A 14,140-nucleotide genomic window follows, 5' to 3' on the forward strand; every position below is an offset into this window, starting at 1 on the left:
ATCGGGGTTTCGGAGGTCAACCATCGATTGGGCAACAAGCCGTAAGAGAGGACAATACGCTGAAGAATCGGACGAAGCGCCAACCAATGACGTGCCGAGCAACAGAATGTCAATTGGCATTGTAATAATTGTCTAGATCAGAGTAGAGTTTTAGCTTGTGTGTGTAGGATTAACTATGATAACGACGATGACATAAAGCGAAACAAAGTGTCAGAGTCAAGCGCGAAGGATTTGTTACGAGTTCGAGAGTTCGAGGGAAGTCCGAAGGTTCGTCGGGAATGCTGCCGGAACTAGCCGAGAATGAGTAAGCTTGCCGAAGGGTTTTTCGGAAGCTCGCCAGAAGGTTCGCTGGAAGTTCGCAGAGCTCGCCGAGAAAGATCGGAGCTTGCCGAAGAAGCTCGTTGGAACTCGCCAAGATCAAATCGTGAAGTCTAGGAGCTTGCCGGGAGTCCGCAGAATGGTTTCCGAGAGTTTATCGGAAGACCGTCGGAAGTTCGTCGAAAGCTCGCCGAAAGAAGTCTTGACTTATGGACTTTGTAATAGCTTAGAAAATATCTTTAAATTTGTAGTTAGTACGTTAATTAGGATTAGGATTAGGTGTTAATCCTATAACCCAAGTAGGGGCCAATTGGGCCCGAGTTTGGACTGGTTTGGGACAAGTTTGGAGCCCAACCAGTGAGCTGAATTGGGCTAGGCGGTGGCACCGCCCAGCACCCGAGACCTGGGCGGTGGCACTGCCAGTCCACTGTTAGTGTCAGACACTGACAGGCAGTGGCACCGCCACTAACAAGGCGGTGGCACCGCCGGCCTCGGAAACCCAAGAGAATTCAAAATTTGGAGCCCAAATTTGAATCCTCTTAAGGCCTATAAATATCCCTCATTTCTCAGCAGAGAATATAACCTTTAGAGAAGCTAGAAGTTGAGAAAAGCTTTAGGAAAAGTCTTGTTTTCAATAGCTTGAGTGTTCACCTCCTTTCTTTTCATTGAAATCTTTGTAAAAGGGTGAACCACTTGTAAGAGGTTATAAGAGGGGTGTAAGAAGGAGGTTGATCTTTGCCTAGTAAAGGAAGATCATTAGTGGATGTCGGTGGCCTCGACGGAAGAGGAATCGGAGGAGTGGATGTAGGTCACAATTGACCGAACCACTATAAACTACCGTCTTCTCTGGTTTGCATTTTATTCTTGCCATTTACATACTGCAAACTACTTTACTTAGTCACTACGCTTCCATATGCTTCTAAGTTATTAAGATTTTTAAGTTTGGTTTTTTATCATACGAAAGATTTTTCCAAAACCGAAGTTTTAATCCGCTGCACTAATTCACCCCCTCCTCTTAGTGCCGCTTCGATCCTAACAGGGTTGGGCTAAATTTAAAGCCCAACCAGTGAACAAAAGGGTTTGGCGGTGGCACCACCAGATTGGGCGGTGGCACCGCCCAGCACCCGAGAGCCAGGCGGTGGCACCGCTAGTACACTGTCAGTGTCAGACACTGACAGGCGGTGGCACCGCCAGCATCGGGAACCAAAGAGAATTCAAATTTTGGAGCCCAAATTTAAATCCTCTTGAGGCCTATAAGTACCCCTCAATTCTCAGCTGAGATTACAACTTTTTGAGAAGCAATTGATTGAGAGAAAGGTCTTAGAAAAGTCTTAGCAAGTCTCGTTTTCAATTTGCTAGAGTGTTCACCTCCTTCTTTCTTGCTGAAAATTTATAAGAGTGTGAACCACCTATAAAGAGTTGTAAGAGGGGTATTTACCCTTCCCCTTCAAGAGATTTGCTAGTGGAAGGTGGGAGCCTCATCGAAGAGGGTCTCGCAAGTGGATGTAGGTCATTTGACCAAACCACTTTAAAATCTGCGTGATCTCTGGTTTATATTTCATTATTGCTATTTACATTACTGAAACCTTCTTACGTGCTTTATTTCCTCATTACCTTTGCTGCATATCTTTACGAACACGCGTTCAAGTTAAGCACTTCCGAGTTCGATTTTTATCGTACCAAAAGATTTGTCAAAACCGACGTTTTAATCCGCTGCACTAATTCACCCCCCCCCCCTCTTAGTGCCGCTCCGATCCTAATAGATTATACTAAAAACTAACTCAATATGCCGCATAAACTACTTCGATTTAGACAAATGATTACAAAGTATGAATCCTTTGTCCGGCATGTTATTGGTTCATTCGGCACTTCATCCGATCCTTCAACGTATTGTTCTCTCCTTCGGTGTATTACCTAATCGATCTCCTTGGTACAATATATGATCCCTCGGTCCGATGCCTAAACTTATGGCATGAAGTCTTTCTACCGGCACGTCGACCGATCATCCGGCCCGACATCCAATTTTTTGACTTATTCCCTCCGGCCTAATGTCCGATTCTTCCTACTTCAATCGATGTGTCTTTTCTGATCAAAGATAGTCCTGCATCACTCAAACGCATATTAGATCATAACTTCATCAATTGATTTCATCATCAAAATTTGAGATTCAACACTTAAGTGGATAATATGTAATTAGCCCTATCAAAGTATCATCTTCCTCTTCTATTTTTTTCTATTAGAAATCCTCCCCTAGCATGTTCTCTTCTTGTTAATTTTTGCCTCTTCTTTTAAGTAAAAGATTTTTCCTTAATCTAAAATACTTTGTATTTATTTTTCTCAAATGATCTGTTTAATCTTATTTTATGTGCAAACCTATTAGTTCATGAAATGATAAAGTAAATAAATATTTTGCATCCTCAATTACAATAACAATATAATCAAATTTCAGAGTTAAACTTTTTAAAACTTTTATAACAATAATATAATCATGAAAATGTTCGTCATAAGATTTCATTTAACTAATAATTTCAATCACTCGAGAAAAAAATCTTACACCAATTCATTATTTTTCATGAATAAAATTTTAAACTCACGTTAAAGGGTTTAGAGTTTTACTATAATCACTTTTTGTTGAGTTTTAAAATTTATTTTAAAATATCAACTAAGCTTATCTAGAGACAGTAGATGCTACAATTTTTTAGAAGATTGTTCCATACATAGTTTATTGAATGAAAAACAATGCCACTGAATCTTTCTTTCTTCATCTAGATCTACATATTTATTCTCTATTAAGCCTCAAAGATATTGAGATTTAAATAGAGTCTTAATCTAGATACTCCAAAATTCATAATATTTATCCAAGAAAATAAAAATAAGGGATTGAGATATAAATTTATCATTAGAAGCTATAATACCCACTTTAGATTGAACTTGGAACGGATACCACAAAAGAAATGATAAAAATAAAATATTAAAATGTAATTCAAAGATAATACTTTCAATCAAAATAATATTAAAACAAAAGGTAAAACAAAAAATACTTACAAAATATCCATAAATACACACTCTTATAAAACTTATAATATGACTAAAATTATTTGAAATATGGTAACTACATAAGGTATTTAATTTGAAATATGGTAACTACATAAGGTATTTAATTTGAATTATTTGAAATATGACTAAAATTATTTGAAATATGGTAACTATAATACACACTCTGTTAGAAGAAAAGAAGGTATTTAATTTCATATCCACTGATGAGAATGTTATGTATTTAATTTCATAATACCATCGTGATTTCAGATTTGAAATGTTAGATACCAACTTACAAATCAGTCAGCCATCATTCACATCCTCTGTTAGAAGAAAAGAAGGCATTTAATGCCATATCCACCACTGATGAGACTGTTATGTATTTAACACCATCAACATAAGTGGCTGATCATCAAAGCACTTTAGCACATGATAAGAGAGCACAGCAGAGCAGTTCTTACCACAAGCAAACTGTTGATGGCAGATGACTAGAAGCCAATTAGGGGATTCAATCCAGGGAAAGGAACACAGTTTTCTTTTTCTTATCCTGCAACTCTTCAATTTTGGGATAAGATGGGAAAACAATTTACATTTGCACTCAAATATCAACCAGAAAAATAAAAACCACCGTTGATATGACCAAAGCTAACTAATGAGATAATAAAATTATAGGACTTTATGTAAGTAAATAGATTGAGATTTGATCACTTCGAGGGGATCAATATTATTTTGATCGTTTCGAAGGGATCAACCTCCAAGTTAGTCAAAGATTTTAAATTATACTTGATTGCTTAAGAAAAATAATAAAATATTATATATATATATATACATATATATATATACATATATATATATACATAAATATATATATATATATACATACATATATATATATATACATACATATATATATATACATACATATATATATATATACATACATATATATATATACATACATATATATATATAAACATACATATATATATATACATACATATATATATATACATACATATATATATATACATACATATATATATATACATACATATATATATATACATACATATATATATATACATACATATATATATATACATACATATATATATATACATACATATATATATATACATACATATATATATATACATACATATATATATATACATACATATATATATATATATATATATATATATATAGTCAACTAGAACTATCATTTCTAATAAAATAAATAAATAAAAATATTAATTCCTAATTTGCTATATCAAAGGACTCTTAACATAATTAGAAAAATTTTAAAAACTCCCACCATGATTAAGAAAAATTAAATAAAAAATAAAGATTAATATCAAATTCTTAAAATTAAGAACTTCTAAAATTAAGGAATCCTAACATTTTTTAGCTCTCCAAAATAGCCTTGTCTTGAAATTTGAGCAGTAATAAATTCTAAAAATTTCTCCTCCAATGTTTTGTAAGACTCTCGAGTGGTATCTTCAATTAGTAAGTTAGCTTATTGAACAAGCACCTCCGTGACAAGATATTTATGACGCATCATAATATATCAATCAAGTATGGCTTGAGGTAGGATTTGAATTTCACTAGTAGAAAAAATATCTAGCAAATAGTGTATCTTATTTCTTTTTATGGTAAAAACATGAAAAATTAGATGTATCTTAGAGCTTACTAGCAAGTCCAAACAATAAGCAACTAGGCCAATATATTCCAATACCTTATAAGGCCCAAAGAATCGAGAATATAACTTCATAGAAGATCGAACCTTTATAAAAGTTTGCTTATAAGGCTGAAGTTAAAGGAAAACCCAATCACTCATTGCAAACTCCCGCTCACTATAATGCTTATCAACTTGTTGCTTCATTCTAGCTTGTGAGATTGTGAGATTATTTCCTAGAAGTAGAATGATTTTAACCTTATCAAGCAATTCCCTATCTACTTGATCAACCTTAGAATAATATAACATGTATTATGTAATCATGGGAGGAGGTCAACCATAAACCGCTTCAAAATAATATTTTAGTAGAAAAATGATAAGTGGTATTATACCACCATTTTGCCCAAGGAAGCTATTTCATCCACTCCTTTGGTTTATCAATATTAAAACATATTAGATAATTTTCTAGACATATGTTCGCCACTTTAGTCTATCCATCTGTTTGCAAGTGATAAGTAGTACTCATATTCAACTAAGTATCCTGTAAGCGAAATAGCTCCTTCTAGAAGGTGCTAGTAAAAACTTTATCTCGGTCACTAACAATGGAACATGGAATTCTATGCAATTTGACTATATTCTCAAAAAAGTGTGAGCAACACTTGAAATAGTATAAGGATGTTTGTTGTATATCACAAAAATGAGCATAATTTATAAGCAAATATACAACCACAAAGATGGTAGTTTTGCTTGAGATGGTGGAAGTCGGTCGATAAAATCCATGGATATGTTAGTCAAGCATCATTAGGAATAGGAAGATACTAAGGCAAACTAAGGGTAGCAATTGTCTCACCTTTATGGCATTGGCAAACATTATATTTTCTTCGTATCCTTCTAGTAAAAATATTGACGGATGTATTTGTATATATGAAAAAATCTAGAATGATCTATAGTTTGTAATAAATGAAACTCTTTCAAAATTATATTCTAGCTAGAAGAATTCGGTACCAAAATAATTCTGCCCTTATAGCATAAATTTATGAGATCCTAACTGTACTAAGGAATAGAAATTAGATCTTCTTTTGACTTTTTAATAACATTTTAAATTTTAAGATCATTCAACCATTCACTCCTAATAAGTTCTAGTATTTTGCAAGTAGAAATAGAAATAACCACTAGTTCAGCTTGTTCTGATATGTAAGAAAATGTATCTGCAACTAAATTCTCACTCCCCTTCTTATAAATAATCCCGTAGTCAATCTAATAATTTAGTGGCTTATTTTTACTATTCTAAAGAAGAAACCCTTTACTTAAGAAAATATTTCAGGCTTTTGTGATCGATGTGTATTTAAAACCGTCGACCAATTAAACAAGGCCTCCACCACTTAGTGATTGTATGAATAATGGCTAACATCTCCTTATCATAAATAGATAAACTCAAATGAGATAGAGAAAGTACTTTACTACTATAAGTAATTGGATGGCCTTCTTGCATTAGCATAGCTCCAATACCCATTCTAGAAGTATTAGATTCAATCATAAATAACTTGTTAAAATCTAGTAAAGTGAGAACTAACGTTGTAGTCATTGCATACTTTAGAGAAATAAAAAGTTGAGTAGCTTCTTTTATTCATTTAAATACATCTTTCTTCAAAAGTGATATCAAAAGAAGCACTGATTTTACTATAGTTTTTTATAAACTTTCGATAATAACCAGTGAATCTCAAAAATCTCCTCAAAACTTTAATTAATTTTAGAATTGATCAATTTATCATGGATTTTGAAAGGATCACTGCAACACCCTCTACAGAACATTCCAACCCATCCACAGAAACTGCATATATATATATATATATATATATATATATATATATATATATATATATATATATATATATATATATATATTTATTTATTTATTTATTTATTATTATTTTTTTTTTTTGAAGTGATACACATGCTGTTTTAAAATTTGGAAGGATAAACGTGCTGTTTGCAAACTTGGAAAGGATAGACATGTAAAACCCACATATTTATATATTATGTTTATATACTGTGTAGAATATCTTTGCGGAGTCTGCAAGCATCACAGTCCCTTAATTTGGCAGCTAATAATGCTTAGCTACACCTTTTACCGATACCATCTGCACTGATAAAGATTATGCCCACCAAAGTAAGCCAACATAAATATGAGAAATGAAGATTTGATGTTTTAAAGTGCTTTCTTATTGCACAAGGATATGAGAATAAGAAAAACCCAACACCATATTAGGACAAATATCAATTTAACTTGTTGCTTACACAATAATAATTTTGCTCGTCCCCAAAATCCCAACAACATCAAACTACGTAGCCGATCACAAATAGCTAAGACATTAAATAGCTAAGACATTACAGATGGTTGTTTACTTAACGAGCAAAATTATGGAATGACACCGTATGCATCATCTTTCTGGTCAAGAACAACTACAGCCAGATACATGGAGTACACCTCCACATGTTACGAAAACCTATTAGTTGATATACAAGTCCCAACAAACTGTGATAATGGCCAAAATTAACATGGCACTAATTCTCAAAAAAAATTTACACACAACATGCCATCAAAGTCGAGAAAATTCAGCTTGGAGACTCCAAAACATTTTAAGAACAACTTGCACAGTTTGAACATAAGGGTAGTAAGACATCCACAGACAAGTTTTCACAGCCGTTACAAAAGGCTAGGTTTTTAGAAATGGTCCTAGAAAATAGTCTTAGATGCATTCAAAAGTGGAAATTAGCAAATTGTACATTATCTTCAGAAGCCAAAGTGAGCAACCTCTTCATCTTCACCTTCATCTTCCTCTGTTTCCTCCTCTGAGAACCTCAGATCCTCCAATTCTTCTTCCTCTTCTTCTCCGTCCTCTTTATCCTCATCCATTTTAGGAGATTCCGTGTCCTTCAGACCAGTGCTCAGCACCACTGTCTGTCCTTTGGATTTCTCCATGTCTCTCCGTAGTCTCTCCATGTTCTCCTTCCTGCGGTCTGCTTCCAATCGCTCCTTCTCAGCCCTTCTCTTGTCGAGATCAGCTCTGCAGGAGAGAATAGATAATATCTTGAACATAATTTCAAAGTCAGTTTCAGAAACAAAGTCAGGTCAAAAGTTGGTTATTACTTGTAACTTTCCATGTACTCTTTAGCACTTTCTTCTATCGCACCAAAAAAGGCTTCCATTCCAGCACCAGAAATGGCTGAAACTCCCACAGAACGCATATTTTTATAGAACTCATCAAGTGCAAGCGATAGGCTCCTTGACAAAGTTGATGTGTATGATGAATCAGTGTCCAATGCCGCCTGGAAGGCCTCAAAATCTTGCATCCACTGATTTCAAAAGAATACAAGTTGTTACAACACTTCGTCAAGTATCATAGTAGTAAATTCATTCGGCTTATCCAGAAGATGAAAGGACTGAATCCATCTTGATGTCCCAAAAATGTTAATTGCCACAGAATTGTTGACCTTATTGGTCAACAATTGGAAATTTCTGCTGTGAAGACAGGCACATTATGATTATACAAGAGACCCTGAATTCCTGGCAGCATCAGTTAAAATAATAACATCCAAATCCCCTTCTTCATGAGCTAAGGCTTTAAATTGCCGGCGTCGGCTCTTTTTCCATATTTAGTAGGGACAGCCACTCCATGTATGAGGAATTTCTTAACTATAGATTTGATTGAACCCTTAAATCAGTAGGTAAGATACAAAAATTTGGGAAGTCTCAAACTTGTTTAATAAACTCTTCTATTATATATAAATTTTTTATTTCTGGCTCAAAAGCCTCAGCAGATAATTATAACCCACCATTTCATTGTATTCTCATTCCAATAATCAATTACCATCAACAACTAAAACACATGTGAACCAACTCAATAGGACTAACAGAAAGTACATCTCAATAGCATACCACAAGTAGAACTCATTTCATGTTTTCTCATCATTGGTTTGTTCTTTCTGGTATATACTAATTATGGATCTAGAAGCTCAGGGCCGTTCCATCATGAATCAACAAAATGACCCCATGTGGATTTACATTCAGAAAAGAAAGGCCGGTTCCAAAGAAACGATAGACAAGTCTACAATTATGCTTCATTTGGCTTCTTTGCCTAAAACCTAAAAAAACGAACATGTTTCATCATGATACTCATCATAAAGCTTTAACAGCATCACCACTGAGATCCGTGAATATCTATCATTGCTAACATGGAGAAAACATGTATACAATTTTCAAACAACATTGGTAATTTGGGCAAAGTGACTTGTAAGAACAAATAAAACAACTAATTAAGAGAAGAGAGAAGGAAAGTCTGCATTCTGATTAGCAATCTTTTTTTTGTGTTTTGTGTGCAAAGGATAAGTGGAGAAGGTAGGATTTGAGTCTAAGATCTTGTGATATACTGTCAAAGTTTTTACCAGCTAAACTAACTGACACTTTAAATTAGAAATCTGTGTGTAGCTAGGTCATGTAAATTTGAAATCTTAAAACTACAAAGCATGTTGAATACAATAATAGAGCATGTTGATGAAGCAATTATGTTATAAACGAGAAAACAGCACAATCTAGGACAAGCAAGAAGCAACACAGTTAGGAACAGTTTACCTCCAATGCAAACTCATGTTTGGCCACATCAACCTTGTTAAAGGTCAGGACTAAAGGCAGCCTTGTCTTATAAAGTATGCTACAAGCATATAGCATGTTGCTCATAAAAGTTACTGGATTGGCAGACCGAGGTGTGTCAACAACGTAAGCAATTACAGTGGGAAACGTTGAAGCAAAGGCTTCAGTGATTATTGCTCCAGAAGCTGACCAAGTAAATATTTCAATCTGACCAGGGGTATCCACCAGAACATAATCGAGCTGATCAGCTCTTCTTTCGATCACTGATATCACCTATCCAACACAAAGTGCGACAGCACCTTAGCTTACAGTTACAGGGAAATGTAAGCATTAACCACAACAAAAAGGCAAAGAAAATCATTCAACCTCATCGAACTTTGTTGCAAAGAGATTCAGGGAAGTCAGAATTCCACCATTAGGGCCAAGGTTGTACTCCTTCATGACTTCCTTGTAGTGAACAGTGTCTCTTATGTCAATGTTTGCTCCGAAAGGAAGGGTCATCACTGCCGGGTCAAGGTTCAGCACATATCCACGGATGTTCGAAGATTGAGTGTGGAAGACCAATCTGTGAAGAAATGTGGTTTTCCCACTCCCTGCAAGATGGAAAATCTACTGGCAATGAAGAATTCAGAAAAATACGTCAGGACCAAACCTCCTCTTTTTATTTACGGGGGATATAACATGCCTGCCATTCCAACAACGATGATGATCACAGGCTTCCTTTTGAAGCTAGAACTCGATGACTCAGATATCCGCAGATTCTCTATCGACTCCGAAATATCATCCTTCGTTTTGACCTTTGAATTTGACTAAATCATAAGCACGATGAACAATCAATCAGACGTGAATAAAGGATCGACTTCTGACAGAAAAACATAAGATATTCCTTTGTTCCAAACCTCATCTACAAGTGGTTCTTCCAAATCTATCTGCATCTGCTTGTTTGAGCTGGGGTCCGAATCCCCATCCATGGCAATCGCCGATATGCCTTTCGAAGACTGTTAAATGCCTCCAATTAGCAACTTAAGAATCAAGGAAAAAACAGGAAAAAGAAACCCGAGATGAACAGTTTTACTCGGTAGTGAGAGATGATCGAAGTAATTGAGATTGAAAGGGCTACGTCTGGATTGAGGACCGCTTCAGAGGACAGCGGTGGTTTTGCAGGAGGATTTGAGGGCAGGACCGCGCCTCGGAAGCCTAACAAGCTTACTGTGGTTAGGAGCACAAGACAACGACGACGACAGCGGTGGCGGCGGTCCGCTGTCGAAGGAAACGGAGGCCGGAATTGAATCCCAAATCAGCGAAGTTACGGTGAGGAATTAGGGCTTCTGGGGGTTCATGAACTAAACAAACTATATATATATATATATATATATATATATATATATATATATATATATATATATATATATATATATATATATATATATATATATATGTATGTATGTATGTATATATATATGTATGTATGTATATATATATGTATGTATGTATATATATATGTATGTATGTATATATATATGTATGTATGTATATATATATATAGATATATACATATATATATATATATACATATATATATATATCGGAAAACCCTCAAGTTGTTATGTTTTTCCATATTGCAACCCTCATTTCAAAATGTTTCCCAAAGAGCCCTAAATCTTTTTTAAATGATAAAACTAGCCCCACTAACATATGACAGTCTTTAGCTTTTCTACCCGCCAAAAGCAAACTGGTTCAATGCTAAATTATTTTATTAACAGAGTTAACCAAAAACAATCTCCACCAACCTTGATTATCAATGTTGATATATATTTTAATATTTTATACAATGATTTATTTAAGAAGTTTTTGGTGATTTTTGATGGAAATTAAGAATCATTTGATATATTTGAAATAATTTCAAGACAAAGGATGGTAATTATATTTAAGTTTAAATATATATAAAATCTTTAAAAGTCATAATATTTATTTTATTTATTGGAAAAAATTAAAATAAAATGGATGAAGCATTCTTAGCTACAATAATTTTTAATGAACTTACATTGATTTTATCACTGAACCAGCACACTGCAAACATTACAATCAAATTTCAATAAGATCAAATTCTCACAAACTAATTATCAACTTTATTATATGGTTTGAGATTTTATAAGATGACTTATTTGAAAGTTTGTAGATGATTTTGTATAAAAATTAAGAATGTTTTGGGCTGCAAAATAAAGGATGATAAATCCTCTTTTTTTCCTACTTAGGCTTGAGTTTATGTAATGACTAGGGATTTTGTTTTATTTACATACATCAAATTTATTTATTTGTTTAATATATCAAATTGCCTTAATTAATGTGTTGTTTTACTTGCTTTATTTATTTCCTTGTTTCTGTAATATGATTAAGAATATGATTAAAATTCTTTTTTTTATGGTGTGGACAAGTTAGGAAAAAAAGTCAATTAATTAATAATTTAAAATTTTAAAAATTATTAATTTATTTATTTCCTAAAGAGTGATGTGATTTTAGAAAATAATTATTTTAAATTTTATTTTTATGTATGAATTATAAGAAATAGATATTATAATTCTATTTTTATGTGTGAAAATAAATTAAAAATAAAAATTAAAGGATACCTTTAGTGGTTGACTCATCTTGAAAGTTGGTAGCAGAACATTGAAAGGATCCAAAGAAGCGGTAAATCCTCTACTCTTGTTATTTATATTTTAAATTTTAAAAAATTTTATTATTTGAATTATTATAATTTTTATGATGTATAGTATTATTTGTTAGGATCAAGTCGACACTAAGAGAGGAGGTGAATTATTGCAGTAAATAATAATGATGTCGGTTCGAAAATCTTTCGTTGATAAAAGCTTATATCAGAAATGTGAGTTTAACTTGAAAATGTATGGAAGCGTAGTGAAAGCAATAAATAAGTAAGGCAGTTTGTAGTAAGGGAAATTGCACAAATAAAAATGCAAACCGAGTTTTATAGTGGTTCGATCGTCGTGACCTACATTCACTCTCGATTTCTCTTGCGTTGAGGCCATCGGCATCTACTAGCGGTCTTCCTTTAATAGGTGAAGACCAACCACCTTCTTACAACTCTATTCTCCTTTTGACAGGCCTAGGAGAGAACCTTTACACCTCCACTACGTCCTCTCTTGAACTTTACTAATAATTAAGAGTTTGAGATGAGTTCTCATAAAATTACAATAGTGTTTTCTTCCTTTTTTGCTCTCAATTCTTGTGTATGTTAATCAGGTATGAGAGGGGTATTTATAGGCCTCATGTTGATTCAAATTTAGAGCCTAAAAATATCTCATCCCCTATTTTCGGGATACTTTTTAGGATTGAGTCAACACTAAGAGGGGGGGGTGAATTAGTGCAACGGATAAAAACATCAGTTTAAAAATCTTCATATATTAAAAAACTGATCTTGGAAGATAGCTTGAGAGCATGTTTATTCGTAAGGGTAGTGAAAGCCAAGTAACAAGAAAGTAAAACAATTGTAAAGTAAGTAAATGATAATAATAGAAATGCAAACTAGAATTTATAGTGGTTCGATCGTTGTGACCTACATCCACTTCTGATTCTCTCTCCGTCGAGGTCACTAGCATCCACTAATGGTCTTCCTTCAATAGGCGAAGACCACCACCTCTTTACAATGCTTTCTTATTTTTACTAGTGTAAGAGATAATCATTACAAGCCTCACACCTCTCTTGAATGATCACAATACTAGAAAGGGAGGAGGACTCTTTGTACTTTTATAACACTTTTAACATCCCAAGAATTCAAGATTTTGTTCATACTTTCATGCCCTTTTATGCAGAAAAGGGTTGGGTGTTTATAGGCCCCAATAGCTTCAGAATTAGAGCCAAAAAGTGTTACATCCCCGGATTTCGGAGTACTGACGGTACCACCGCCATTATTAGGTAGTAATACCGCCTATAGATTGACACTAGACAATACCACTACTCAGTTTGGGCAGTACGATCGCTTGATAGAGCTCGAAGATCGAGTTCTGGCGATACCATCACTTGACAGCATTAACTACCGGTGGTACCATCACCTAGGGCACTTGGGAAACTGAGTCCCAAGTGGTGCCACCACCGGTCGTAACTTCAGGTGCTGAATGGGCTATTCAACAGACCCAATTCAGCCTTGTTAAAGGCTTAGTTTGCCCCTAACTGAGTTAGTGGGATTACCTCCTAATTCTAACTCAACTTAATGTCTAACTACGATAATTTAAGACATTAACTAAGCAATCTTAGTCCGATATGTTAATTGTTCTTCCGGCAAGCTTTCGGCGATCTTCCAACGATCATTTGGCAATGTTCTAGTGGAATCTCGGTAAGCTCCTAAACTTTACGATGATCTTTTTGGTGAGTTCCAATGAACTTCTTTGGTAAGTTCCTGGACTTCTCGGTCAATTCTGGTAGAACTTCTTACGAACGTCCGA

At 34.1% G+C, this 14,140-nt stretch overlaps 1 protein-coding gene across 5 annotated transcripts; it reads right to left on the reverse strand.

The window, feature by feature from the left end:
* Nucleotides 1-7,647: 7,647 nt before the first annotated feature.
* Nucleotides 7,648-11,018, reverse strand: LOC103973740 (GPN-loop GTPase QQT2). 5 transcript variants are annotated; one of them, XM_065094846.1, is made up of 7 exons: nt 10,804-11,018; nt 10,583-10,681; nt 10,369-10,480; nt 10,050-10,276; nt 9,666-9,956; nt 8,184-8,389; nt 7,648-8,100 (listed from the first exon to the last, which is right to left on the reverse strand). In XM_065094846.1, the coding sequence occupies exons 2-7, from the start codon at nt 10,652-10,654 to the stop codon at nt 7,827-7,829; spliced, it is 1,182 nt and encodes a 393-aa protein (XP_064950918.1). In that variant the 5' UTR covers nt 10,655-10,681; nt 10,804-11,018; the 3' UTR covers nt 7,648-7,826. The 5 variants fall into 5 exon arrangements, with proteins under 5 accessions (XP_064950918.1, XP_064950915.1, XP_064950917.1 ...); XM_065094843.1 differs by having other exon boundaries at nt 10,369-10,492; XM_065094845.1 differs by having other exon boundaries at nt 10,759-11,018.
* Nucleotides 11,019-14,140: the final 3,122 nt, after the last annotated feature.

The sequence above is a fragment of the Musa acuminata genome, chromosome BXJ2-2 (assembly GCF_036884655.1).
Source record: "Musa acuminata AAA Group cultivar baxijiao chromosome BXJ2-2, Cavendish_Baxijiao_AAA, whole genome shotgun sequence".
NCBI classification, from domain to species: domain Eukaryota; kingdom Viridiplantae; phylum Streptophyta; class Magnoliopsida; order Zingiberales; family Musaceae; genus Musa; species Musa acuminata.

Excerpts from the sequence above, each read along its gene's own strand:
- LOC103973740 (XM_065094843.1), bottom strand. The coding sequence starts at position 10,654 with ATGGATGGGGATTCGGACCCCAGCTCAAACAAGCAGATGCAGATAGAT. Across the intron at positions 10,493-10,582 it reads AAGAACCACTTGTAGATGAG|TCAAATTCAAAGGTCAAAAC; the intron begins GTTTGGAACAAA and ends CTTATGATTTAG. Across the intron at positions 10,277-10,368 it reads CATCGTTGTTGGAATGGCAG|GGAGTGGGAAAACCACATTT; the intron begins GCATGTTATATC and ends TCCATCTTGCAG.